The sequence below is a fragment of the Gracilinanus agilis genome, chromosome 5 (genome assembly GCF_016433145.1).
Source record: "Gracilinanus agilis isolate LMUSP501 chromosome 5, AgileGrace, whole genome shotgun sequence".
Lineage (NCBI taxonomy): Eukaryota > Metazoa > Chordata > Mammalia > Didelphimorphia > Didelphidae > Gracilinanus > Gracilinanus agilis.
Window position 1 is genome coordinate 283,098,778 of NC_058134.1, and position 27,772 is coordinate 283,126,549.

Sequence of the window (27,772 nt, forward strand, 5' to 3'; positions counted from 1 at the left end):
TTTGAGGTTGTCTTGACAGAGATACCAGAGAGATTCGCCCTTTCCTTCTCCAGCTCATTTTACAGAGGAGGAAACTGAGGCAAACAGGGTGAAGTGACTTGCCCTGGGTCACTCTGAGGCCGGATCTGAAGATGAGTTTTCCTGATTCGGGACCTAGCCGCTCACTACCTCTTATGCCAATTCCCTGTGACAGACAGCCCTTAGTTTCATTCAGTCTCTTATTCCCCAATTGCTCCGCCTCGATTCCCGGAAACTTCTCTACACCCGGGTTCTATCTTTCAGTTTTTATTGGGCTATTCTTCTAGGCGAGCCTCCTCCCCCAGCAGAAAAATAGGGGCGGGCTGATCGGATGAGGCGGGGCTTCTCACGCTTCGCCTCCGGTAGGGAGCCGGGGCTGAAGCCTGCCGAGGTTCCAGTAGAGAGCCGAGCGAGCGCTCGTCCCGGAGGGAGGGGTACGCGGGAACCGGAATAGCCACACCACGGGTGGAGCCTGGGAAGGAGGGGGAGGGGCTTCCAGTGTTGAGTGCGAGTCGGGAGGTGGGTGCTGGTCTCTGGATCCGAGAGCTGGGGAGAGAGACCCGGGCCAGGTAAGGAGGCAGAGGACTCCCCTCGGAAAGGGAAGTGCGTGGGTGTTTGGTGGCTGAAACCCCACCGGCGAGCGCAGGAGCCCCCGATCCCTTCCCCTCACCCCCGCCCCCAACATCCCCGAGGCAGAGTGCCGGGACCCTCATCCCAACCCTGGCCTGGCCCTATCCCAGTCTCTTCCCTTCTGTCCCCCCACCCCTCTACTTGCGACGCTCTTGGCTTGGTATCCTGGCCTCTCCCTGAGGCCTATGCTCCATCCTACTAGGCGATTGAGGAAGCTGGTGTTAAAATACGAGATGTAATCTATTAATGTGGCAGGGGGCGGGGCGGGGGAACTATTTGATCCTGTCCTCCGAGCGCGCCTTCTTGTGCCCCTCTCCCTTGCGAACCGCTCATTAAACCCAGCTGCCTCTTCCTGCCAGCCTCCTCCACTATAGGAGGCTTTTGATTTTAGTTTAAACTTTTTTTTAAAACCCTGACCTTCCGTCTTAGAATTAATACCTTTAACGGGACCTCTCCAGGGTCCGAGGCCACACACATTGGAACCCAAGACCCCCTGGCTCTCAAATCTTCGGAGCCATATAGCTGCCCCCAACTTATGAGGCTTTTAATAGCACTTCGCCCATGGGAAGCGCTTCAGAAATGTTTGTGATTGATCTCTGTATCTTCCAAAGGGCACAAGTCCCCAAGTGGCCGCCCAGCAGGGGCTACCAGCCCTGGGTCTCTGAGGTAGCTAACCGCGATCTATGGGAATATACTCTCCATCTCCTTCCAGGACCGGCTTTGCTTCCACTTAGTTTAGTCTAGTAATTAACCGGTAAAATCATTCGGTATTTTACAAATCTCTTGATCAACTTGTCTGTCATCCCCCTCCCATTTTTTCCCACCTAAATTCTTATCTCCTTCCCAACTTTTCATAGTCCAAAAGGAAGAGCACGTTTATTATAGAGTAGAAGGGACATATATACATATATAGACCCACACACCCAAAAATATATCTGTATTTCTCTACACACATGCATGGACATATGTATTTAGGTCTTTATCTAGACAGGAGTGAGGGAATTCATTTTTGATACCATATTTTCTATTTTATTTCCTACTATAACTATATTCCAATAAACCTCATGTGGGTTCTTGTTAAAGAAAAGCTCTGTTCTCAACACTCTCATAGAACATCATCTCAGCATTTCCTGCAAGGTTCCTAGGGCATCTGGACAAGTCAGGACAAATTGACCTTGTCCCATCTTTAATAGTTAAGGAGACAGTTTCTCATTCCCTAGTTACCCTTGTGGGTCCTCAAAAGCTACCTCTGGATGTAGCTAGGACCCTTAAGCTTACACAGGCAATCCTTAGAGTTAGAGAGAAGTGTTCCTCCCTGCTTCTTTTGATGCAGCCAATAATGATCTTTTATCTCTGTGATGCTGGCCAGTTAGATTTCTCTTCTCTGTGCTATGCAGATAAAAAAAACATTTTGCATCCTCATTTTGGGGTCTTTTGGCCAGAGTTAGGGCCATTTGACCTTTCCTTTATTATCTGACTGCCTGCCTCTGTTAATAAATGATAATTTGGGGAGCAGCTGGGAGGCTCAGTGGATAGAACCAGGCCTAGGGATGGGAGGCCTTAAGTTCAAATGTGGCCTCAGACGCTTCCTGGCTGTGTGACCCTGGGCAAGTCACTTAACCCCCATTGCCTATCCCTTACCGCTCTTCTGCCTTGGAACTAATACACTGGTATTAATTCTAAGACAGAAGATAAGGGTTTAAAAATAAATAAACGAATGATATTTTGCATAGAGAATTGTCTCAGTTTACCTTTTTGTTAAATTTTGCCTGCAACAAGAGTTAAATCTGTACACATCTGTGTGTATATACATGTGTTTTATACATACACATATGTACAGATGCAGTAATATCTACATATACATGTATTTATATACAATACATATTTCTGTATATAGAGGGATAGATAGACTTAAAACGCCTAAGATCTGACTTTTTCAGGGCCCAGCCTTCAGGCAAGTATTCCTACTGCACCTGAGTGACCTTTCAGATAAGCTCGAAACTATATTCTGCTTCCTCATTGTTTCTAATTCACATTCATTTCCCTTTTCCTAGGACTGAAACTTCTCTTATAACCAAGATTTAAAATGGTTCAGTAAAGCCATTTGACACCAAAAGTATACAATGCTCTGGCACCAGAGTACCACTCCTCCTCTTCAGTAAAAGGGCAGGGCTCTGTTTTGCCAGTTCTTTTCACCGGCCAAGCTTGGTCATTAAAATTACAGAACATTCAGGATTTTTCATTGTTCTTTTACATTTTATTCAGTGTATTTATTGTTTTCAGGTTCTGTCTGGTACAAAGATTTTTTTTTCTCCAAGCAAGTTTTTCTTCTTATCCTAGTTGCATTGATTTCATTTTCGTAAAAAGCTTTACATACAATTTCATGTAATCAAAATTATCTATTTCATTTATTGTGATTTTCTCTTTTCATCATTTACAAATGTCCCCTCTAGTCAGAGTTGTGAAAGATACTCCATCTATTTTCTTCCAGATTTTAAGTTTTTTTTATATTTGTCAAGTATGTAATTATGACTCTGTGGAATATAGATCACTGGATAGCTAGATAGTGAATGTGATGGAATGCTAGGACTGGAGTGAGGAAGAACTGAGTTCAAATCCAAATTCAGATACTAGCTGGGTGACCTTAGCGAAGTCACTGGAACTGTCTTAATACTCAGTCTTATCTGTTAGATGGGTATAATAATAATACCTACCTTCGATGTCTGTTGTGAGGTTAAAGTGAGATAATATATGTAAAATTCTTTGCACGCTATAAGTGCTTGTAAATACTAAGTGCTGTGTAAATACTAGCTCTTCTGTTGATAACAAGGAAGCTGGTTTAAGCCTCTATTTTTTTTTTTTAACCCTTAACTTCTGTGCATTGGCTCCTAGGTGGAAGAGTGGTAAGGGTGGGCAATGGGGGTCAAGTGACTTGCCCAGGGTCACACAGCTGGGAAGTATCTGAGGTCAGATTTGAACCTAGGACCTCCTGTCTCTAGGCCTGACTCTCAATCCACTGAGCTACCCAGCTGCCCCCCTTAAGCCTCTATTTTTGCCAAAGTGCTCACCAGTTTTCCCACTGTTCCAGTCCAAGAAAGAGCTCTTCTTCCAAAGAAGTTTATATTCTCAGTTTATTGAACACTAAGTTATTGAGTTTGATTGTTTCTGATTCTTGCTTAGCTAGACTTTTCCACCAATTTACTTGGCAATATTTTAACAATACTCAATCACTTTGTTGATTGCTGTTTTATAATACACAAAGTCTAGAAGTGTGATTCCATCTTTAAGTACCTTTTATGTTATTCCCTTGAAATTCCAGATCTTTTGATAATACATGTATAACCCAGAGTGAATTGTGTGCCATCTCCAGGAGTAGGGAAGGAGACAGTTTGGATCATATAACTTTGGAAAACTTATGTGGACATTTGTTATTACATAAAAACAAAGACATTCCAGACCTTTGTTTCTTTAAATGAATTTGGTTATTACTTTGTTTGACTCTTTAAAGTATATCCTTTGAGCTACATGAACTGATGCAGAGTGAAATGAGCAGAAGGAAGAGAACATTATACACAGTAACTACAATATGGTGGAACTATCAACTGTAACTGACTTTGCTACTAATAGCAGTACAAAGATCCAGGACAATCCTGAGGGATTTGTGAGAAAGAACACTATCCACATCCAGAGAAAGAACTGTGGGAGTAGAAATGCAGAAGAAAAACATGTGATTTATTACTTGTTTATATGGTGTATGATTTGGGGTTTTGGTTATAAAAGATTGCTCTATTATAAAAATGAACAATATGGAAATAGATATCAAGGGATAACACATGTATAACCCAGTAGAATTGCTTGTCAACTCGGGGAGGGGGAGGGAAGATGGGAGGAAGAGAACAAGAATCGTGTAACTTTGGAAAACATTTTTAAAATGTATTAATTGATTTAAAAAATAAAGTATATCCTTTGGGGCAGCTGGGTGGCTCAGTAGATAGAGAGCCTGGATATGGGAAGTCCTAAGTTCAAATCTAGCCTCGTATACTTCCTAGCTATGTGACCCTGGGCCCTAGACCCAGTTGCCTAGCTCTTACTGCTCTTCTGCCTTGGAACCAATATTTACAATTCTAGGGCAGAAGGGAAAGGTTTAAGATTTTTAAATAAATAAATGATGTCCTTGATAATTGAACTAAGCCTGTAAATAAATTTTAGGTAATGCTATCATTTTTTATAATACAGGACTAGCTCAGTCTTGAAAAAATTAACTTCCAGTTATTTTAGCTTCCAATTATAACTTCCCATTATATTTCTCTCTTACCCCTTTACAAAGCAGGTCTCTCCTAGTTACAAAGAACAAAAGAAGCAAGGAAAAAGGAACATTTTTTTTCATCTGTTAAATGACCAAGTTAGAAAAGATTATGATACTTTTTTTTTTAGCGTGTTTTTTTTTTTTTTAACCCTTGTAATTCGGTGTATTGTCTCATAGGTGGAAGATTGGTAAGGGTGGTCAATGGGAGTCAAGTGACTTGCCCAGGGTCACACAGCTGGGAAGTGGCTGAGGCCAGGTTTGAACCTAGGACCTCCTGTCTCTAGGCCTGACTCTCACTCCACTGAGCTACCCAGCTGCCCAGATTATGATACTTTTTTAATGATCTCCTTTAAGGTCAAACTTGGGCTTTATAATTAACTAGTGTTCCATTCTGGTTTTCTCATTCATTTTTATTGACATTTGCAGGATTCATTGCATTCATTTGATTTTGTATCAGTTCCTGTGCCTTCTTGTGTTTCTAAGAATCATTGATGTTCCTTTTTTCTTATTACACAATAATCTACCATTATGTTAATTTATCATCATACATTTAGCTGGTTTGTAATCAAAGGTTGTGTATTTTATTGTCAGTACTTTGCCACCACAAAAAATACTGCAGTGAGTCTTTTGGCTTATGGCATTCCTTGGCCAATGACCTGTCTCCTTGGAGTTTAGGTCTAGCAAGAAATGCCTGGGTAGAGGGAGGATTCTGGGAAGATGGTGGCTTAGACAGAGCAAAACTTCAGACCTCCATACCCTTCCACATTGAGATAAAAAACAAAGCACTTTGAGGGGAAAGAAAACCAAATCTAACAATAGGACAGAACTAGGGGATCCTACTGCTGGACAGCTCAAGAGGTATGCCAAGAAAAAGGCCTGAATTCTTGAACTTTTGGGTTTGAGGGTAAGGAAGAAGGGGAATCCCAGAACCCCTCCCCCACGTGCTATGCTGAATCTCCAGCGGCTCCTGGAATCTCTAGGCTGGCAAACACACTAGTCCAGAGAGAGGGCCTCGCTGGCACCAGGCTCAGGGCATTGAACACAGACACAGGGAGGCGGCTAGAGGAGAAAAGCAGAGAGGCAATCTAGATACAGTGAAAAGGCTCCATCTCGCCCCTCTTCCCCCCTCCACTTCTCTCAAGGTTTTAGCTGCAGAGCACATCAAGCTCTTCAGATCAACCCCACCCTGCCTTAATCCCATCAATAAGACAGATAAGAAGTCTTCAGGGGGTGGGGAAACTCCAACACCCCTTCCCCATAGACTGCAGAGAAGGTAGCTGCAAACTTCTGTTGCCAGCTGGGGAAGATCTTACATCAAAGTTCATTAAAACCATCTGCTTAACCTAATCTACCAGCAGAGCAGAGAGGGTACAGGAGGGAAAGAAGGAAAAAATATGAGCAAACAACAGAAAAAGAAAAAAGAAATTACAATTGACAGCTTCTTTCCAGGAAGTGAACAAAGAGCAAATGAAATAGAAGATCAAAGAAACGCCAGTGAATTGGACACAGGCTTTGGAAGATCTCAAGGACTTAAAATTCAATTAATTCGAGAACTCAAAAAACAAGAGAGACTGAAGACAATTGGAAAAAGGAAATACATGAAGTAAAACAAGAAAATAGTGTCTTGAAAGCCAAAATTGACCAGCTTGAAAATGAAGCAAAGAAGATGAAAGATGACCTACAAAGAAAATCAGACCAGAAGGAAAAAGATGACCAAAAATCCAGGGATGAAATTCAGTTTTTAAAAATTAGAATTCATCAACTAGAAGCAAATGACTTCACAAGGCAGCAAGAATCTATAAAACAAAATCAAAAGAATGAAAAATTTGAGGAAAATATGAAACATCTCATTGGCAGAACCTCAGATCTTGAAAACAGATCTTGGAGAGACAGTTTAACAATTATTGGTCTACCAGAACATCATGACAAAAGAAAAAACCTGAACATCATCCTACAGAAAATTATCCAAGAAAACTGCCCCAACATTCTCAAACAAGAGGAAAAAGTGGAAATTGAAAGAATCAACAGATCTCTTACATTTAATCCACAACTGACAACTCCCAGGAATATTATAGCCAAATTCAAAAATTACTAGACCAAGGAAAAAATATTACAAGCTGCTAAGTCAAGAAGTCATTCAGATACCAGGGAACCACAGTTAGGATAACAGAGGATCTGGCTGCATCTACATTGAAGGACTGGAAGGCATGGAATATAATATTCCAGAAAGCAAGGGAACTGGGTTTACAACCAAGAATCAACTATCAAGCAAAACTGATTATATTCTTGTAGGGGAAAGTATAGTCATTTAATACAATTGAAGGGGGGAAAATGCCTGGATTAAACGCAATGCCTATTTCAGCCACTTTTGAAAAAATAAAATTCCAGGGGGCAGCTGAGTAGCTCAGTGAATGGAGAACCAGGCCTAGAGATGGGAAGTCCTAGGTTCCAGTCTGGCCTCAGACACTTCCTGACTGGGTGACCCTAGGCAAGTCACTTAACCCCAATCTCTTAGCCCTTTTTACTCTTCTACCTCAAAAAATAAAAAAATAGATAAAATTCCAAATCACTTTCCAGAATGGTTGGACCAATTGACAGCCCAATTAATTGTGTATTTCTCAAGCCCCACAAAAATATAGACTAGTTTTGTGAGTATATAATTTGGATGGGAGGTTCTGGGAATTATTTTTCCTTCTGTATTTGAAATTTCACCTTGGTTATTTTTTAATTTTAACTTTATTTTCTTTTGTTGTTGAGGCTTATGTTGTTAAGGATTCATTGATTTTAATCTTTTCAAAGAATTAGCTCTTAGCTTTGCTTCTCATTTCAGTTAGCCTCTTTATTTTTATCTTTCTCTAGTTTTCAGGATTTCTTCTTTTGTGCTCTTTGGGGAGGATTTATTTCTTTTCTTTTTTTTTTAAATCCTCACCCTCCACCTCAGAATCAATACTGTGTATCTGTTCCAAGGCAGAAGAACAGTAAGAGATAGGCAATAAGTAACTTGCCCAGGGCCACACAACTAGGAAGTATCTAAGGCCAAATTTGAACCCAGGACATCCCATCTCTAGGCCTGACTCTAGCCACAGAACCACCCAGTTGCCCCCCTATTTTTAAATTTCCTAACTTTTAAATCTCATGCTCAATTGCTTACACTTCTCTTTTTAATTTTGTTAGTGTATATTTTCAGAGCCATGCTTTTTTCTCTGAGGACTGTTTCCACTAGCTGCATCCCAGAAATGTTGTTCTATTGTTTCATTGTTATCATTCTCTTTTGCATAATTATTTCTAGAAATTATTCTTTGGTCCCCTTGGCTATCAGTATGGCATTATGAAATCTCCATTGATGTCTGTCATATGCTGTATTGATTGCCATCTATGTTGTGCACTATCAAGGGGGTGTCTAGTCTCTCTACTTCAGTATATTCATAACTTCTCCATGTCCCAGCACAGGATCTAGTTTTCTAAAGGCTCCATGGGGTCCTAAGAAATGCACACACATATACATGTATGTATGTATGTGTATATTCTTTAATGTTACAGTTCTGAAGATGCTGTGAGCCTTTCAGATCTAAATTCTCCAGAAGTTAATATCGTTTCACATTTTCCATGTTGTCTCTTTCTCACTAAAATTTGTTCAACTCGGAGACATTGTGAATTTTTTGTTTTTGTTTTCCCTGATAAAATGATAGCATCTGATTTTTAAACAAGTCATGTGATGGGAGCAGCTAGGTGGCTTAGATTTGAGAGCCAGGCCTGGAGATAGTCTTGGGTTCAAATTTGGCCTCAGACACTTCCTAGCTGTGTGACCCTCTGGGCAAGTCACTTAACCCCCATTGCTTAGCCCTTACCACTCTTCTGCCTTGGAAATGATACTTAGCATTGATTCTAAGACAGAGGTCAGAACTTTTCAACTCAATTTTTAAAAAAATTATAAAGATATATTTTATTTTACCAATTACATATAATAACAAATTTCCACATAAGTTTTCTAAAGTAATTTGATCCAGATTATCTCCTTCTGTCCCTCCTCCCAGAGCTGGCAAGCAATTTGATCTGGGTTGTACATGTATTATCACACAAAACATATTTCCATGTTATTAGTTTTTGAAAGAGAATATGTTATAAAACCAAAATCCCAAAATAAAAACCCAAGTAAAATAAAGTGAAAAATCGAGTGCTTTGATCTGCATTTCAACTCCAACATTTCTTTCTCTGGAGGTGGAGAGGGTCCTTTGTCTTAAGTCCCTCAGAATCGTCCTGGATCCTTATATTGCTGAGAGCAGCAAAGTATCACATTTGATCGTTGCACAATATTTCAGTTACTGTGTTCGATGCCCTCCTGGTTCTCCTTGTTTCACTCCTCATGGATGTCCTTCCAGCCTTTTCTGAAACTTTTCTTCATTCCTTACAGCACAATAATATTCCATCCCCATCTTCTACGTGGAGTCAGGAAGACTCAAGTTCAAATCAAGCCTCAGACACTTAGCTAGAAAATGACCCTCGACAAGCCTGTTAATTCAGTTTCCTTAACTAACCTAGGGTTAATAATGGCACCTACCTCACAGGGTTATTGTGAGTATCTCCTAAAGTAGTATTTGTAAAGCATTCAGCAGAGTGCTTGGCACAAAATAGGTGCTGTATAAATATAATTTAATATTATCAATTTTTTGTCTTTAATTTTCATTCTGTATTTGCCTTTTTTTAAATGTTCTTGTACATACAAATTGTTGGGTTTTATCTTATCTAGATTGTTATCCTTCTGTTTCATTGAAAAGCATAATTCCTTCATGTTGAGAGTCATTTGTGTTTTTCTCCATTTATTTAATGATTTTTAGCCCTTTGGACCTTTTCCCCTCTGCCTCTTAGTTTCATCTTTCTACACTCCTCTCTATTTGGTTCATCAGTTTATGGTAGGCTTTTTTGGAGGCTTTTTCTCTGGATATTTTTGACATTTGAGCCTTTTCATCTTATTCTCTCCTAGCATCTCAACTTTCCATCTGGAATTGTCTAAGGCTTAGCCTCCTCACCTGGGTGGCTTCCTCTTGGGCTCCCACTCAGAGTGCCCAAAGGACTGCCCTGCATTCAACTGTCATGGGGAGGGCCCCAGTTGTTTTGGGGGTGTTTGTTTAAACCCTTGCTTTCTGTCTTAGAATTGATACAGGTATTGGTTCCAAGGCAGAAGAGCAGAATGGGCTAGGTAGTTAGGGTTAAGTGACTTGGCACAGGATCACAAGAAGTATCTGAGGCCAGAGTTGAACCCAGGACTTTCTAACTCCAGGCCTGGCATTCTATCCACTGAACCATCTGGCTATCCTTGCTAAATTTCATTTTAACACCATAAGCCTAAAAATGCAAACATACTCTCCAGAAGTTATATACTTATGTGTATAAATGTTGTATTGCCCCAGTAAAACATAAGCTTCTTGAGGTCAGGAACTATTGCCTTTTTGTCTTTGATTCTCTGGCACCTAGCATAGTACCTTGCATTTACTTGATGCTTAATAAATTTCATCTTTCTTTTTTTTTTTTTTTTAAACTCAAATTAACCAATGGTTTTTGCCTATTATTTTTTCATAAAACCAGCTCCTACTTGTATTTATTAGTTCAGTTACTTTCAATTTTATTTATCTTTCCTTTGATTTTCAGGATTTCCAACTTAATATTTAATTGGGGATTTTTAATTTGTTCTTTTTCTAATTTTTTTTAGTTGCAAATGTCCACTTCGCTGATCTATTCTTTCTCTATTTTACTGATGTAAGCGTTCAGAGATATAAAATTTCCCCCAAGTGCTGCTTTGGCTACATCCCATAAATTTTGATATGTTGTTTCATTGTCATTCTCTTCAATGAAATTATTGACTATTTATTTGTTCTTTGATGCACTCATTCTTTAGGATGATAGAGATCCCTTCCACAGCACATCTTTCCCCATGTTCAGGTTGGTATTAAAAAATTAATTTGAAGGGCATACCCTAGTTTTCCAGTTTTTTGCCAACACAAAGAGCGCAGCTATGCCTTTTTCTCTATGATCACTTCAGGGTACAAATCCAGCAATGCTTTGGCTGGATCAAAGAGCAGGCAATCTTTTAGCACTCTTTGGGCATAGTTCCATCCAGAATGGTTGGATCAGTTCACAACTCCACCAGCAATGCATTAATGTCCCAATTTTGCCACATCTCCTCCAACATTCATTACTCTTCCCCTGCTGTCTTTTTAGCCAATCTGCTAGGTGATACCTCGGAGTTCTTTTGATTTGCATTTCTCTAATTATTAGATATTTAGAACACTTTCTCATGTGCTTATCGATAGTTTTGATTTCTTTATCTGAAAATTGTCTATTTATGTCCCTTGCCCTTTTATCAATTGGGAAGTGGCTTTATTTTTTGTACAATTGATTTAGTTCCTTGTATATTTGAGTAATTAGACCTTTGTCAGAGTTTTTTGTTAGAAAGATTTTTCTCCCAGTTTGTTGTTTCCCTTCTGATTTTGGTTGCATTGTTTTTGTTTGTACAAAACCTTTTAAATTTAATGCAATCAAAATTATTTATTTTACATTTTGTAATTTTTTCTAACTCTTGCTTGGTTTTAAAATTTTTCCTTTCTCAGAGATCTTACAAGTATACTATTTTGTGTTCGCCTAATTTACTTATAGTTTCCTTCTTTATATTCAAGTCATTCACCTATTTTGAATTTATCTTGGGAGATGGGATTATTTAAATATTCCATTTCCTCTTCCCTTAATCTGGGCAATGTAAATCATAAATTTTTGTAAATATTCATTAGCTTAAATTGTCAGATTTATTGGCATTTGATTGGGCAAAATAGCTCCTAATTTTGCTTTAATTTCCTCTTCATTGGTGGTGAGTTCATCCTTTTCATTTTTGATACTGATTTTTTTCTTTCCTTTTTTGAATCAAATTAAGCAGTGCTGTATCTATTTCATTTGTTGTTGTTTTTTTTCTCATAAAACCAGCTCCTAGTCTTGTTTATTAGTTCAGTGGTTCTCTTGCTTTCAATTTTGTTAATTTCTTTTTTAATTTTTAGGATTTTCAATTCCAATTTAATTTTTAATTGAAGATTTTTAATATGTTCTTTTTCTAGTTTTTTTAGTTGCATGCCCATTTTATTCATCTGCTTTTTCTCTACTTTATTTATGTAAATGCTTAGAGATAAATTTTCCTATGAGTACTGCTTTAGCTGTATTCTATCTGTAGTAAATTTTCAATTATTTCTTTTTTTTTTTAAACCTTTAACTTCTGTGTATTGGCTCATAGGTGGAAGAGTGGTAAGGGTGGGCAATGGGGGTCAAGTGACTTGCCCAGGGTCACACAGCTGGGAAGTGTCTGAGGCCGGATTTGAACCTAGGACCTCCCGTCTGTAGGCCTGACTCTCAATCCACTGAGCTACCCAGCTGCCCTCTCAATTATTTCTTAATCTATCTTTCCACAGCCCTTTATTGAATGTAATTTTTATTGCGTTATGACCTAAAAAGGAGATATTTCACATTTCTGCATTTGCTGATAAAGTTTTTATGTCCTTTTACATAATTTGCTTTTGTAGATATCATGTACCACTGAGAAAATGGTATATGATATTCCTTTCTATTCCCATTCAATATTCTACAGATGTCTATCATATCTAGCTTTTCTTTTCTTTTTTTGTGTGATTTGAAAATTTTTATGTATTTAATTAATTTAGAATATTTTTCCATAGTTAAATGATTCATGTTCTTTCTCTCCCCTCCTCCCATAGCCAACGAGCAATTCCATTGGGTTTTACATGTGTCATTGCATATCTGACTTTCCTAAAATTCTATTTACCTTCTTAATTTATTCTTTTTTTTATTATGTAAAGGTAGTTTATCAATTACTTGTAATAACAAATTTCCACATATGTTTTCCAAAGCTATATGATCCAAATTGTCTCCCTCTCTTCCTCTTCCCATGGCTGTGTATAATTAGAATTTTCTCCCCAGAACTCTCTTTCCCAGCTTCCCATTTTCCTTCTCACGTTACATCCTTACACTTTGAAGATAAAGTTGTGAGCGTAGCTCACTCTCTCTCTGCTCCCGGGAAGGCAATAGTGGAGGTTGGATGAGAGTCAGGCAGGAGAATTTTACTCACATGGTTTTACTTAGGTTCAGGTGATTACTAATAAATCTTATAAAATATAATACTTGGAGTTATTGAATTAAGATAGACAGAGATATAGATATTGGCTATGAATATAAATATTCGTATATTAACTTATATATCACAAAATGCCATTATCATAGGGTTTTAGAATTAAAGGAGATATCAGTGACTTTTCAGTCTAAACCATATCTGAAAATAATATAACATCGCTAATGCATGTCCACCTAGCCTTTCCTTAAAATTCATCAATTCATTTTCATGAATATCACTGCTACTTCCTCTCATAATATTTGGGGTACTAAGGAAGTGTTTGCAGCAAATGTGTTGTTTGCACTATTGTCTCTGGTGAGAACAGGTTGCTATCAAAATCTTGGAAGATTTCATTTACATTTACATTTCATGGCTCTTTGTTACCTTTTAGGTTCATGTACAAATGATTTCAAGGTGATTTGTCTTAAGGAGGTCTCATGCCATGCTCTCTTCAGAATATTTCCTCCCAACCCCCATTGCTGTTTTTTAGAAGATACTTTTAAAAATCCTGTTATTCTCTTCCATTATACTAGTTTGTCAATGGGCTTTTATTCTGAACTTTATTGTCCTTTTGGAAAAAAGGGTAAAATAATAAAAAAGTGTACTAACTCTGGGATTGTGAGGTCTGAATTCAGATCCTGCCTGTGACACTTCTTGGGCAAGTCACTTGTCTTCAATTTTATCTGTAAAATAAGGAGATTGGACTAAATGCTTCTTTTGTCCCTTCCAGCTTTAACTCTGTGATCCCTTGACTGCCATGTCTCTAAACTTGGCAAAGAGATCAAATGTTTACTTCTGAAATTAACTTGTGAGCTGTTTTGACTTTCTTATTGTGGTAATGGTTTTACATTTGCTAAACTTAAAGCAAATAGTGACAGTCAAAACTGACATCTTTCATTTTGTTGATTTCCAACTTTTAGTTATTAAAAGAATATTTAAGTAGGTCTGCTTTTGAATTTAAGGAATATCACACAAGATTTTCTCTTTTTCTTTATTCTTTGTATTTGTATTGATGACTACATATAGATGATTCTGAAATGACTCGTATATTAGTAACCAATTTTTTTGTCTAAGATTTTCTTAATTTCATTTTTGTGATGTGATTCAGAGTTTATCACAAATATCTTTGCTGTCTCCTTGAACGACCAGTTCATTATATATTGGCATAAAACTCCTAAGCAGTCTTTGAAGACATTTTTAATATCCGTCATGAGTTCTATACAAGGGAGATAACCAAGTATTCTATAAAATGTCCCTTGTATGCGGCCATTATTTATAGATTAATTAGATTTAACTGCTCTAGCCCCTCACCTTTATTCTGTATGTATCTCTCTACTTCAGATGCATTTCCTGTAAACCATGTCAGTAAGATTCTAAGTGTGTATGCTATGCCCTCTTTGAGCCGGTTCTGATGAGAATTTGGTTTCCTGCCCTTGTATTAGCTCTTTTGTGCCTCTGCTGCTCCCAAGGTGGAGGGGTCCCAAGGTTTTTGTGCTGGGGGTGAGGGGCCTGGCTGCTGACCTGCCCAGACCCCCCTTATGGTGGACTGTGCTTTCCTTTTACCCCAATGAGACAGACATTTCCATTTTGGTTTATGTAAACTATTATCTTCTATCTTGTAATTGATACTAAGTACTGGCTCCAAGGCAGAAGAATAAGGGCTAGGCAATGGGGATTAAGTCACTTGCCCTGGGTCATCCAGATAGGCCATGTCTGAGTTCAGATTTGAACCCAGGACCTCCCATCCTGGCTCTCTATCCACAGAGCCACCTTGCTGCACTTCCTGCAAACCTTCTAAGTTGTATTGGACTGAAAGATTGTTTCTCTTTGTCTTTTTGTTGGTTGTATCACTCGAGAATTCATTTTTTAGCCTTTTTTAAAAATAGTTGTTTGGAAGTGAATTTGAGAGAGCTCAGGAATTTCCTGCCTTAGTTATTACTCCACCTAGTTGGCTCCAGATGTCTAATGCTTAATAAATATCAACAAATATGAATTGAATAGTACTTGCCCCATGTGCTTTTTGCCATCAAAATGTTTTACTAATGTTTTTTGCTTTTGCATTGGGACAAAGAGAAATACTTAAGCAAAAGCAGCCCCAATGCGTGTCCAACATTCTGCCCTAGTAGTCCCGTCTCTCTGCCATGAGATTGGAAGCATCTTTTGTCATTTGTTCTTCATAACCATTGCTGCTTTTTCAGTTACTCAGAGTTCAGCTTCCTCTTTTTTATTGTGTTTTTGGTTCTGCTACTTTCATTTTGTCGGTGGTTCATACAAATCCATGTTCATCTGAATTCCTCGTGCCTCCTTTCTTTCTGCACAGTACTATCCTATTATAGCCTTAAATTTAGAGTCAGAATTGATTCCAACCCTTAGATTCAAGATAAGAAAACTGATATAACAATGCACAGAATGACAAAGTGACTTGCCCAGGGTCACACAGCTATTGCATGTCTGAAACAGCATTTGAGCTCTGGCCTTCTTGATTCCAAGTTGAGCATTCCCTCCACTATCATATCTGACTCTTCTGTGCCACAGTTTCTTCCTCTGTTCTTGAGCAGTTGAGCACCTACTTTGTTTCTGGTTCTTTGCTACTATTAAAAAGAGCTGCCAGGAATAGTTTAGCTCCAATTGGATCTATTTTTGACCTTTTGGGGATTATGTGCTCCATAGAGAGATGGCTGGGTCAAAGCATATGAATAGTTGAGTCATTTTTCTTGAAAATTCATACACTGATATCTAGTAGTTGGACTAATTCATAGGTCCACAAACAATGTATTGGTGTACTTGTCATCCCATAGCCCCTGAAAACCCAGCGGCCACATCTGCTTTTTTCTTACTGTTTTATATCTTCTCATATTTTAACATTTCTTAAGAATCCTTGTTCTTTTCAGTATAATAATATTCCATCACACTCCAGTACCACGATTTAGTAAGTCATGACCCATTTGTTGTGTACAGTTTGTTTGTAACTTTTTGCCATCAAAATTGTGGTGCTATCAATATTTGTGTAAAGATACCCCTTTTCTTACTGTCAGTCATCTCTTAGCAGTGGGAATGTGACTATTTTGGTATAAATTGGGGGGATATAAGTTCATACTGTTTTGGATCCATGCACGCATGACCCCAGGTCAGTCCTGGGAGGACCTGACCTCCAAAGGGAAAGATCAGGCTCTTTTGTCTCCTCATCTCTGGCCCAGAACCCCAAGGGAAATCATATAAGACTTGGTTTGGGTTATAACCAAGATCTCCCCACAGTAGGGAATAGAGAGGGACTCAATGTACGAACTGCTCACAAAAGCAGAGACTGACAAAAATCTAAACAAGAAAGATCAGTCACTTAGAACCACTTTCCCTGAAGACTGAGATATAAAATAGCAAAATCTGAAGCTTGGACCTGCTGGATCCGCATTTTATTTTCACCTCAGCTGGTCACTGTCCAAATATTTGCCTCTGGTCATCTTCCTAGGAGACATTAGAGTATTTGTCAGGCTTCCTCCCAAAATATAGTTAGAGTTGACTGCAGACTCTCAGATTCACAGGGGTGCTTCTAAGGCTGGAAACATCCTTCTGAGAATCATTGCTCGGGCACCTCTGCTCAGTAAAGAAATTAAACGAAAGAGAGCCCAAGATTCATGTCCAAGCTTGCCAAGGCTGCCCTCTGGTAGCACTGTCAAGCTGCAGGAACAGGAGAGTCAACTGGAGAATTGAGGCAGATGGAGAGACAGAGGAAGTTCTCTCTCCTCTTTAATCTCCTTTTAAAAACTTGTGTAGCCTCTCCTTTTTGAGGATAGAAATGGGGAAAGGGTGGAGAAAGACAGGGACCGAGTCATCCCAAAGCACCAAGGTCTTCAGTTCTGAGACACGATTGAGTAAATTGAGGGGCTCCATGGCTTCTATTACATTTCTATCCCAGTCATTTCCCAACATTCTTTTCTAGCCTTTCCCCCACACCGCCACCAGGAGCCTTCCCTGTAGCAAAGAAAAAGAATTAAACAGAAGTACTTGGCATGACTGTATAAGGTAGCACTTGCAATATTCTCCATCAGTTGTCTTGCCCTGTGCCACCAAGTTTCCTCATTTCTCCTGCAGGGCCCTTACAGTTTATACTACTGGCTTCATTTGAGCATTTCTTTTCCTTTACATCACCTATACAATATATACATATATATTTCCCCCCACCCACCCCACCCCGTTCTGTTTACTTTATTCTGTGTCAAATCACAAAATTCTAATTCTGTTTCTCTGAATTTCTCATATTTTTTCTTAGAATGTTTGTTATATTCATAGACTATAGTTTGTTTGATCATTTCCCACTTTTCCAGTTCTTGGCCACTAGAGAAATACCTATGTGAATATCTTGGTTTCTATATAAAATAATTTTTTCCCTTTTTCTTTTCTGTCTTTGATCACCCTGGGGGATGCATCTCACAGTGGGAACTTGGAGAAATACAGTTCAGAAGAGTCAGATTAAGAGGCAAGCACACTGGGGGCAGCTGGATGGTGCAGTGGAGAGAGAGAGCTGGAGTCAGGACGACCTGAGTTCAAATCTGGTCTTAGACACTTAGATCTGAAAGACCAGTAACTGACTCTTGACAATGAAACCCAAGGGTGCCCAAACATAAACAGGTCAACACCCACAAGTGTTAGGATACACAAGGTCCTAAGCTGGGGATTGTGGGAAATGGGTAAAACACACTAGTTGGTAAATGTTATTTAAAAACAGTTACTGGTCACCACTCAAGGTTATCTCTCTGTGGGTCCTTTCTTGGAATTTGAGGAAGACACAGGAAGTAAAGTAAATGGTTTAATAATGAGTTTTAAAGGTTGGGAAGTAAGGGAAAGGTCACACTAAAGGGACTGGAAGGCTGGGCAAACACTACACTGACTCTAGCTTCAGCTACCAGGACCAGCCTGTTAAGTCAGAGGGAGGTTGGATATCTCACTGCAGGGTCCTCTTCAGCTCCAGCCATGATCACAGCTTTCCAGGAGCCACAACAAATAAGTCCACAAAGAGGCAAAGTCAGGGAGCTGAACTAGTCTGGTATGTCCACCAACCAGAACTAAATTCTCTGCTCAACCTGACCTTTCTCACAGGGTAGATGGTTTTGGCAGGAGACAATTACTTTTCTGGGCTCTTCACTTCCAATGGCTAAGTAAGCACGTAGCTGCCATCAGCTCCATCCAGAGAATCTCTGAGAAAAGTCCCTCCTCTGACCAATGATTGGAATTTTCAGGCTTTGCCTGTCAGCTCTGGCTGCTGCTTTTGCTCCTTACTTTAAAACTTACTTTTCCCCATAACAGATCACATTTAGCTGTGTGATCCTGGGCAAGTCACTTAACCCTGTTTGCCTAAAAAAAAAAAAGCTTACTTAAGGTCACATAGCACACTCTAACTCTAACTCTGGTCTTCACTCCCTGACTAAGGCATAGTCAGTCTACAACAACACTAAAGGGGCTGTCCCTTAGGAGATGCCATTTAAATCACCATGCAAGATACCTGTCCATATTGACATGGAAGCAGTTGGAAATTCAGAGGGCTGTGCCCTAGCTGAAAGACTATTGCAGACTGATGGGACTTAGGCGTGTGTTCAAAGTGAACGAGCCTCCAGCCATCTAGTTAGATAGCTGTGCTTTGGGGTCAGTTTGGAAAGTGGTGTTTTCCGGACACCTGCCAAAAGAGGCCAAAAAGGAAGGGCTCTGAACTTACAGCAGACATAGGATTAGTTCCAGGCCCTGCTTCTGGCTCTCCCCGCGTGAAGGAGAACAACGTCAGATGCATCCATTTAGATATGGCCCACAACCTTCCTAAATGTGGTGGAAACTAGATGAAAGTATAATTGGGAAATATTTAACAAAACATAAAAATGCAGTACAACATAAATAATGTTAATATGTATTTTTCTAAGTCAGTTTGTGGCTGTCAGGGATCCTTATATATAATTTAGTGGCCTGTTTCTATTTCAGATTGCTACCACTGATCGAGGGTGAGAAAACTGAGAGGTCTCGAGTTGTGAAATGACTTGTCCATGGTCATAGATAGATAGTAAATCATAGACCGAGGACTGGAATTCAAACTTCCTGACTCCAAGTACAAGGTACTTTCTACAATATCACATTATATCCTTCAGCCTCTGGAACTGTATCTGTAAAATAGGAATCCTCTCACTCTCTACAACCCAGGTTGTCATTAGAAGAGAGCTTTGTAAACCCTAAAACACTACGTAAATGTGGACTGATGTTATTATTTCTATAACAGGAATTTATTGGGCCTAGAGGGGACCTTACTGTTCTGCTCAGTTTGAGCCAGACTCATCTGAACTATAAAAAACTAACAAAGTGCCTGGATGTGACCTTGCCTAGAAAAATTCCCAGTCGGATGCCCTTCTTCTTGGTGTGGCTTACAGCGTCTTCCCCAGATGGCCAGCTGGGAGCTTCTGCAGCGGCTGGATCGGCCTTTCCAGGAGCGGCTGCATGAGCTTTATTCGGCCAGTCTCTTGCCCATGGATGTCCGGAAACACCTAGCTTCTTGGATTGAAGACCAGAACTGGTGAGGTTTGGGAGTGGGCCCTCTGCTTTGGGAGCTCCCACAGTGTAAGACACACAGGACATGAATGGTGAGAGGAAGGCCTTAGGACACAGTAAAAAAAAAAACCCTCTCGAGGGGCTCCTACCCTGTGACACCCACAAAGACTCTAATCTCCTTCTCTGTCTTGGCTGACCAGGCACCAAGCGGTCATGGACCCTGATACATCTCATGCCTTTTTGCTCTTCCATCATCTCCTGGACGAGCTGCGCTCCCAGTCTAACAGCTGTGGTCAGGATTCTGGCCTCCTTCTACAGCACAATCTCAGAAAGTTCTGCCGGGACATTCAGGTCCTGACTGGGGGGATGTGCAAGGGCTGGAGGGGCTGTGACAGAAGGGGCTCCAGGGAACACCAAAGGATGATGGCAGGAGTCAGGCTGAGCTTCTTGGGTGAGAGGCCCCAGGGTGGCCGTGAGGGAGTCACTGCATCCTGCTCCCTCGTTTAGGCTTTGTACCAGGACAATCCCACCCAGCTGGCTGGGCTGATTTATAATCTGCTGCTGGAGGAAAGAAATATCCTTCAACAGGCACAGAGGAGCCAACAGGTAAGGAGAGTTCTCTAGGTTGTAGGGGGCTGTGGAGTGAGGCGAGGGCTGGTGGGCATCCATCGTTCATGGTCGTCGTGGCTCATGCCGGATGGCCACTAGATCTGGGTTCCTCTCTCAGGACCAGGCAGACACTGGCTCTGAGGTGCCCATGGAGACGAGGCAGCAGCAAGAGATTGAGTCTCGGATCCAGGAGCTGAAGGACATGATGAAGGTAGCGGGGATGGGCAGGGTCGCCCCTTCAGTGCCCCTCATCTTCCCCTTCTCGTCTCAGCTTTGTTGGTCGCTGGCTCTCTCTGCAGAAGCTGGTGAGGGACGTTTATCAGCTGATCGACCTGCAGGATGTCTTCTCTTTTCGGTACAGGACACAGAACCCCGCAGGTATGGTGGGGCCAAGGGACTCTGAGGCCTGGGCGATGGTGGAGGCGATGGGGGAGCCCGCCTCGGAGGCCCGGGTGGGCTAATGGAGCCTGTGAGGCCAGGGAAGCCTGTGTTTGGTTTGGGCTTCCCTCACTATCCCTTCTCACCCTTTATGTAACTTACGGGGACATCAGGCCTCTTCTGAGGCCAAAGCCAGGCAGGGGAGAAACCCAGGGAACTAACCTTGGTCCTGATCCTGCTTTTTGGCTCTGCTGTCCAGCAAAGACTTCTCCCATGAATGCCAGCCAGACCAGGCAACAGCAACTCCTTCAGGAGACACTCAATGAGCTGGACCGAAAGAGGAAGGTGGGAGGCAGGAGGGAAGGGAGAGGGCCCTGTCGGAGCTAGGAGGGGGAGCCTGGAGTCTGGGGGGGCTCATATTCCTTGAACCCAGTTTCCTGGATATTGGCTTGATGCTGTAGCTTGGGCAGGTGGGGCAGCGGATACTGGCTGAGGTTAAGACTTAACAACCTCTTGGCTTTAGGAGGTGTTGGATAACTCCAAAGCAATCCTGGGTCAGTGTACCACACTGACTGAGCTCCTGCTGCAGGAGCTGGAGGAGTGGAAAGGCCAACAGCGAAGGGCCTGCATTGGGGGCCCTGTAGAGCAAGGACTGGATCAGTTGGAGAGCTGGTAAGGTGACCTTTCCTGCTTCGCTTGGCACCCCCTCCTTCCACGTGACCCCAGCTCATCTCAGCAGTCTAATCTAGGATATTTTTCCTCTTCTTATTTCGTTATTTCTTGTGGCACACTAGGATTCCATACACTGGAAGAACATAATTTGTGAGGCCATTCTCTAATCACTGGTTCTAGGTGGAGGTTTTTGCTAACTCAAGTCAAAAGCAACTATAAGGTTTTGGTTTTGGTTTCCTTTTTTTGGCATAAATTGGGAAAAGACCCACCAAAAACATCCTTAAGGCATTGTCTGAGTGACATAACCAAGTCCAACTAGGTGTAACTCAGAACTGCCACGTTTCTTTCCAAAAAGATCCCCAATTGTGCTAGAGTGTATGTATCTCACCACAGCCCAGAAAGCATAGAATGTAACTCTTTATTTTATTTTATTTTTTTATGTTTTATCTTTTAAAACCAAAAATCCAAAACAAAAATCCAGATAAACAAGTGATAAATCATGTGTTCATCTGCATTCCTTTTCCAACAGTTCTTTCTCTAGAGGTGGCTGGCAGAATTGTTCTGGATTGTTGTATTACTGTTACTATATATAAATATTCTCCTGGTTCTGCTTATTTCACTCTGCATTAGTCCATAAAGTTCTTTCTGAAATCATTCTATTCATTCCTTACAGCACAATAGTATTTCATCACCATCGTATGCCACCGTTTGTTCAGTCGTTCCCCAATTGAGAGACACCTCCTCATTTTCCAATTCTTTGCCACCACAAAAAGAGCAGCTATAAATATTTTTGTTCAACCAGGTCCTTTCCCATTTTTTAAATTTTGCTTTTTTTAACCATTCATTAATTTAATGGGTGTCATTGGGTAGCTCAGAACTGTTTTCATGTGCATTTCTCTGGACATCAGAAGGTTTGAACAAGTTTTCAGCAGTCATTCATTTGTATTTCTTGTTAAGGAAATGACTTTTTTCTTTTGGGAGTAACAGAATTACCCCCAATCTAGTTGCTTTTTCTCTGACCAGTCCTGTTTTGAGATCTTTAGGATTATCAAAGGAGAGCTTTTTAAGGACTCCCAAGGGCTGTCATCTTGTTCATTCCCTCTTACTCCATCTCCCCCAACCAGGTTCACAGCTGGGGCCAAGATTCTATTTCAGCTAAAGCAGCAATTGAAGGAACTTGAGGATCTGAGCCATATAGTCACCTATGAGAACGATCCCCTGAAAAACAAGCTGCCTTTAAAGAGGGTCACGGAATTATTGCAGCATCTGCTCCATAGGTATGACCAGGAAAGCTCTGAAATCCTGGGGAGAAAAGAGGAGGCCTCTGGGGATGAAGAACAGGGGGATCTTGGGGCTTAGGAGCCTCAGGAGCCATTCTGTGTCATGTTCTCAATAATTCCCTTCCTCCCCTGCCCTCAGTGCCTTTATAGTGGAGTCTCAGCCTCAGATGCTTTTGTCTATCAAACGACCTCTCATCATCAAGACTGGGAATAAGTTTTCTGTTCAAATACGGTTAGTATCCTGGCAATAATATCCCAATTGATGACTCCCTTTTTCTCCCACCTCTTTTCCTTGTGTTGAATGGACATCTTTCTTTGTGGTTAAAAAGAAGCTTCTATTCTGCCTTCCTCTCCTTTTCCCTTTCCTCTCAGTTTCGGTTGAACAGATATTTAAGATGCTCAGGTGCCAAGGATATATTTGGATATGACATACATCCTGCACACAAGAAACTTGCAGTATAAAAGAGAAGAAAGAGAAATTCCCAAATATAAGGCAAGACTAAGATGAATGAAAATAAAAGGTCCAGGTAGAGTGCTATGAGAAACGAGAAGGAAGAAGGCAAGCTTCCTTGACCTGATGGGCCTTGAAGAAAAAGGAAGGAGGACCTTTAAATAGCTAGAGATCAGGCTGGGAGAAGTCCATTCCAGCCATAGAAAATAGTGAGAGCAGAGTCCAGACTTGGAGAAAAACCTGATCATCGATGCAGAGCTGGATGGCATCTAAGAAGTCACCCACTTCAGTTCCCTTATTTTATAGTCAATAAGCCCGAGGCTTTGCCCTAGGTGACACAGATAGAAAATGATAGTGCTAGGATTTGAATCCAAATCCATTCCCTCCTCCTCACCACTTCAGACCTGCCGATCCTGCAGGCATCTGGCCAGGCTCAGAGACCAAAGCTAAGCAGCCCTGTCCTTTCTTTCTGCAGGCTCTTGGTGAGGCTGCAGGACGGGAACGAGTCCCTAACTGTTCATGTCTCCATTGACAAGTGAGTCTACGTATGAGGAGGCCTGGGACGAGCAGGAGTTGGAGGAGGGAGACTGAGGATCTGGGGACTGTCCCTTCCTAAGAAGGGGTTCCAGTTCCAGGGGCTCCCCCATGACTCTCTTGTTTTGTTTCACAGGAATGCTCCCCAAGGGAAAGGGTAAGATCCTGGGGACTCCTGTGGGACGGGATGTGACAAGGACAAGGGGCTAGGCTTTGGCCAGATCCTGGTCCCTTGGCAGATTTCCCTGCTCCTGGATCTTTCCTTCAGAAGTGGGAGCCCGGAGGCAGGTTTAATGTGTGTGACACCATACAATCTTTTAGTTCAGACTATCGTGAGGAAAGCATTTTGTCATTCTGAAAACGGGCCACGTCAGTGTCCATTACTGATGCTTTTATTTCTTTGTTTCCATTGGAGCAGCTTCCGAGCATTCAATATCTTTGAACAGAAAACCTTGACTCCAGAGAAGGGGAGGAACCAAGGCCTGGTCTGGGACTTCCGCTACCTGGTGGGTAGAAGCAGAACCCTAGAGTCATACAGTCTCTTTGGCCTGGGCGGAGGGGAGCCATCGGGGTTGAGACAGCAGCACCTCAAGGGGAAATAGCCCGGTAGAGTAGCCAGAGATCATGGGCTCGAATCCCTCCTCAGACCCTCTCTAGGACCCTACCTTCTCCAAGACGTTCTCCTCATGTGGAAGAGGATGGTGAAGCTCACCCCTGTTACAATTAAAAATGATGAAGACTGATATAATAAGAGAAATTAGTAGTTTAATTAAAGCCATGGCCAGGTTGGTAAAATATATATATGACCGCGCCTATCTTTTAATTTTACCGCCGAAGCCCATTCTCTCTCCCACTCGCCAACCAGCTCTTCAGGAAGACCAAAGGGCCTTGTCTAGGCCCTCCTCTGAATTTAAACTGTCCCCTGTGTGGGGACCTTTGACGTCCCCACGCCCTAAGACCCATTGGAATCATGGGTAATGTAGTCTCAAAGCCCCCGCGAGTCCATAGGGAGTCTGCTAGACACTTCCAAATAGCACTTCCCAGAATTCAAAACAAACACCCCCGGATTTCTGGGAGGACCCCGTGAGGCAGAGGCTACGAGCAGGACCTGCTTCTGGGTCAGCGGCCAAAGGGGCCTGTCCTAACCCCTCTTGCCTCCTTTTCCATTCACAGAGCCTGAAGGAGCAGAAAGCGAACGGCTCTGGCAAGGGCTGCGCTGAGGTGAGGGTAGGGCCGGGATGGGGCTGTTGGCTGTCCGCCAGCCGGACCCGCTGACCAGGAGCTTGACTCTTTAGGGACTGTTTGCGGTGACCGAGGAACTTCACATCATTAACTTCACTGTTGAGTACTCCTACCAGGGGCTGAAATTAGAGCTGAAGGTAAAGGAGGGGGGGACAAGAAGAGGAGGGGGGAGGGAGAGCAGCTCCCCCTTTTGGGATGGGGCTCCAAGCTCTCCGGTATCTTCCCCGCAGACCAATAGTCTTCCCGTGGTGATCATCTCCAACATGAACCAGCTGTCCAGTGCTTGGGCCTCTGTTCTCTGGTTCAATCTGCTCAGCCCCGACCCCGAGGTGAAACATGGGGAAGAAGCCCCATGGGGGTGGGGGGAGGCCAAGCCTAAGGACGAGTCACGGCATGGGGCAGGCATGGGGCGGGGTGCCGTGGGTGCCTCTGAGCCCTCCTTCCTGTCTTGTCTCCAGAATCAGCAGTTCTTTTCCAGTCCCCCCAAGGCTCCGTGGACGGTGTTGGGCCCAGCTCTCAGCTGGCAGTTCTCTTCCTGTACTGGCCGAGGCCTTGACCAAGAGCAGCTTCACATGTTGAAGAAAAAGCTTTTTGGTACCGTTGATGCCATTCCCTAAACAAATGGTGGGCCCCGTGGCTCCCTGTCCTGAGCCAGCCCCACACCCGTATGCCCCAAAGGCGTCTCTGTGTCGGGTGCCCAGCGCCACGCTCCCCACTCCCCATTCCGTGCTGCCCCAGCGGCGGCTCACCCCTCAGGGTTCTTGGTAAGATGTTGTAGTGTGCAGAACAGAACACCATGCCTGGCCGCCCCTCCATCTCCTCTGTCCTTCCATCCTGCAGGGAAGGAGCCCAAGAAAGAGCCCCTGTTACTGTCCTGGCCTGCTTTCACCAAGGTAAGGGAGGCCCCGACAGGGGCCCCTCTAGCCCGCAGCCCTTGGGCATCCTCTGACATGTTTCTCTCTCTGTGCTGCCCCCCAGCAAGAGAGCCCTCCCGGGAAGCAGCCCTTCTGGACCTGGCTGGACAAGATCCGGGACTTGGTGCACAGCCACCTGAGTGACATCTGGAGAGACGGGTACGGAGGCCGGCTCTGGGGTCCCCCTCACGGCCACGCCGGGGCCTGTGTTTCCCTGAGCATTTGGCTGACGCTGGCTCTCAGGCCCAGAGAACTTGTTGGGGAAGACGCTAGCCTTTCTGAGGACAGGGTGAGAAGGAGGAGGCTCACAGGCCGGCCCTCCCTTTCCCCCGTGTTCCAGGCACATTAAGGGCTTCGTGACCCGGAATCAAGCAGAGCGGCTCTTGAAGAAGAAGCTGCCTGGAACGTTCTTGCTGCGGTTCAGTGAGACCTCGCTTGAGGGGGGCATCACGTGTTCATGGGTAGAACATCAGGATGACGGTAAGGCCACCCCAAGCCCTCTCCCCTCCTGATGTGCCTTTCTTGCTCGGTCTGGCCTCCTCCCAAGCCATTATGATGCCTCACCTGGGCACGGGGAGGGGAGACGGGCCCCCCGAGCTGGAGGCGGGGAAAGCTGAGATCCCTGCAGCTCCTCGGGAGAAGAGGAAGCTGGCTCCTTTCTATAAGGGGGAAAAAGGGGTTTGGGGGTTCAATATATTAAAAGGTGGTTGCCAGGGGAAATCTCCCCAATTTAGGAATAACCTCAAGTCAAAATTGACTTTATGGAAGTTTATTTACAATTGAGAAGAGAGAGAGGAAATAAGAAAATAAGAATCTAACACAGTAGGTAAATTACTACGATCCTCTAATTAATCCAGGTAGATCTAATTAACCTTCAGCAGAGAGTCAGAGGGCCAGAGGCAGGGAGGTGAGAGTCTATTAAGAGAAGTTCAGGAAGATTCAGTCTTTAAACTCACCAAGGTTTTAGTGTTCCAGCCAGCACTCCTCCACAGACCAGAAGAACTCCTTCATCAGCCGCCCTCTTCACCAGCAGCCCACCTCCAGCGGAAGACCTTCTCCTTTTAAAGGGGTCGCTTATGCATCACTTCCTGTGCCTCCCTCCTAGTTTGCATGTCCAGTCACAATAGACACTTCTCCTAGGACTGCCTGGGGAGCACTCAGTCACCCACTCTAACACACAGTTATGAATTATGCTCTCCTTTGGTGATTAAATCTAAAGATGGGCAGTGTAGACTTAATCTAATTATCACGCTTCCCTTCCTTTCTTCCCTCCTCCTCCTCCCACCAGACAGGGTACTTGTCCAGTCCCTGGAGCCCTGCACCAAGGAAATGCTACAGGTCCTCCCCATGGCAGACGTCATCCACCGTTACCAGATAGTGGCCGAGGAGAACATGCCCGAGAACCCGCTGTGCTTCCTGTACCCTGGTATTCCCCGGGACGAAGCTTTTGGCCGCTATTACCGGGAGAAAGGTACGGATGAGGGCCCGAGGAGCCCTCTTGGAGATCTCTGACAGGAAAGCCAGTTCCGGAAGGCTCGGGAGACTTAGCAGCGTCCCCTGGCCCAGCAGGCAAGGGCCCTTGGGGACCTTCCAGGCCTCCTTCCCTCCTGCTCACACACACGCTCCATGATCTCTCCCATTGCAGATGATCTTGTGAGCCCGAAGAAATACCTAAGACGCGAGCTCATCATGGTGTCCACCAGGTGAGATTGGCCCCAAGCTGCCAGACTTCTTCCCCAGCCCAGCTCTGCTTCTCAGCCACCTCCCCGGCTCCCCTGAATACCTCCTCGGCCTTCCTCGGCCTCTTGTTCTTCACTTGCTCTGAGCCTTCTCTCTTCACTGGCCTTCCTTTCCTGCCACTGAACTGCTGGCCAGCTTCTGGACCAGAGAAACTCGGCCTGTGCCTCTCCCTTTTTCCTCGGCCTCTTCTGCCCATCTCCTGTCTAGACCCCCTTACCTCCACCTGTACATCTCCTGGCCTAGACTCCCTTACCTCCATCATGCACACCCCACCCCCTGCCCAGACCCCCTTACCTCCATCATGTACCCCCC

General features: G+C 43.0%; 1 protein-coding gene across 1 annotated transcript in view; it reads left to right on the forward strand.

Annotated features, from left to right (window-relative positions):
• The first annotated feature begins 529 nt into the window (after positions 1 to 529).
• Positions 530 to 27,772, forward strand: part of STAT2 (signal transducer and activator of transcription 2) — a 31,721-nt gene continuing 4,478 nt past the window's right edge. Inside the window, exons 1-23 of the mRNA XM_044679947.1 lie at positions 530 to 587; positions 19,083 to 19,213; positions 19,479 to 19,665; positions 19,841 to 19,991; positions 20,148 to 20,246; positions 20,368 to 20,460; positions 20,549 to 20,627; positions 20,887 to 20,972; positions 21,151 to 21,299; positions 22,424 to 22,576; positions 22,719 to 22,811; positions 23,506 to 23,565; positions 23,701 to 23,721; positions 23,983 to 24,070; positions 24,738 to 24,785; positions 24,860 to 24,943; positions 25,037 to 25,135; positions 25,265 to 25,400; positions 25,647 to 25,699; positions 25,785 to 25,879; positions 26,061 to 26,200; positions 27,009 to 27,191; positions 27,366 to 27,423. Of these exons, the coding sequence (XP_044535882.1) occupies positions 19,535 to 19,665; positions 19,841 to 19,991; positions 20,148 to 20,246; positions 20,368 to 20,460; positions 20,549 to 20,627; positions 20,887 to 20,972; positions 21,151 to 21,299; positions 22,424 to 22,576; positions 22,719 to 22,811; positions 23,506 to 23,565; positions 23,701 to 23,721; positions 23,983 to 24,070; positions 24,738 to 24,785; positions 24,860 to 24,943; positions 25,037 to 25,135; positions 25,265 to 25,400; positions 25,647 to 25,699; positions 25,785 to 25,879; positions 26,061 to 26,200; positions 27,009 to 27,191; positions 27,366 to 27,423 (2,099 nt within the window). The 5' untranslated portion in view covers positions 530 to 587; positions 19,083 to 19,213; positions 19,479 to 19,534. The remainder of the gene's footprint in view (positions 588 to 19,082; positions 19,214 to 19,478; positions 19,666 to 19,840; positions 19,992 to 20,147; positions 20,247 to 20,367; positions 20,461 to 20,548; positions 20,628 to 20,886; positions 20,973 to 21,150; positions 21,300 to 22,423; positions 22,577 to 22,718; positions 22,812 to 23,505; positions 23,566 to 23,700; positions 23,722 to 23,982; positions 24,071 to 24,737; positions 24,786 to 24,859; positions 24,944 to 25,036; positions 25,136 to 25,264; positions 25,401 to 25,646; positions 25,700 to 25,784; positions 25,880 to 26,060; positions 26,201 to 27,008; positions 27,192 to 27,365; positions 27,424 to 27,772) is intronic.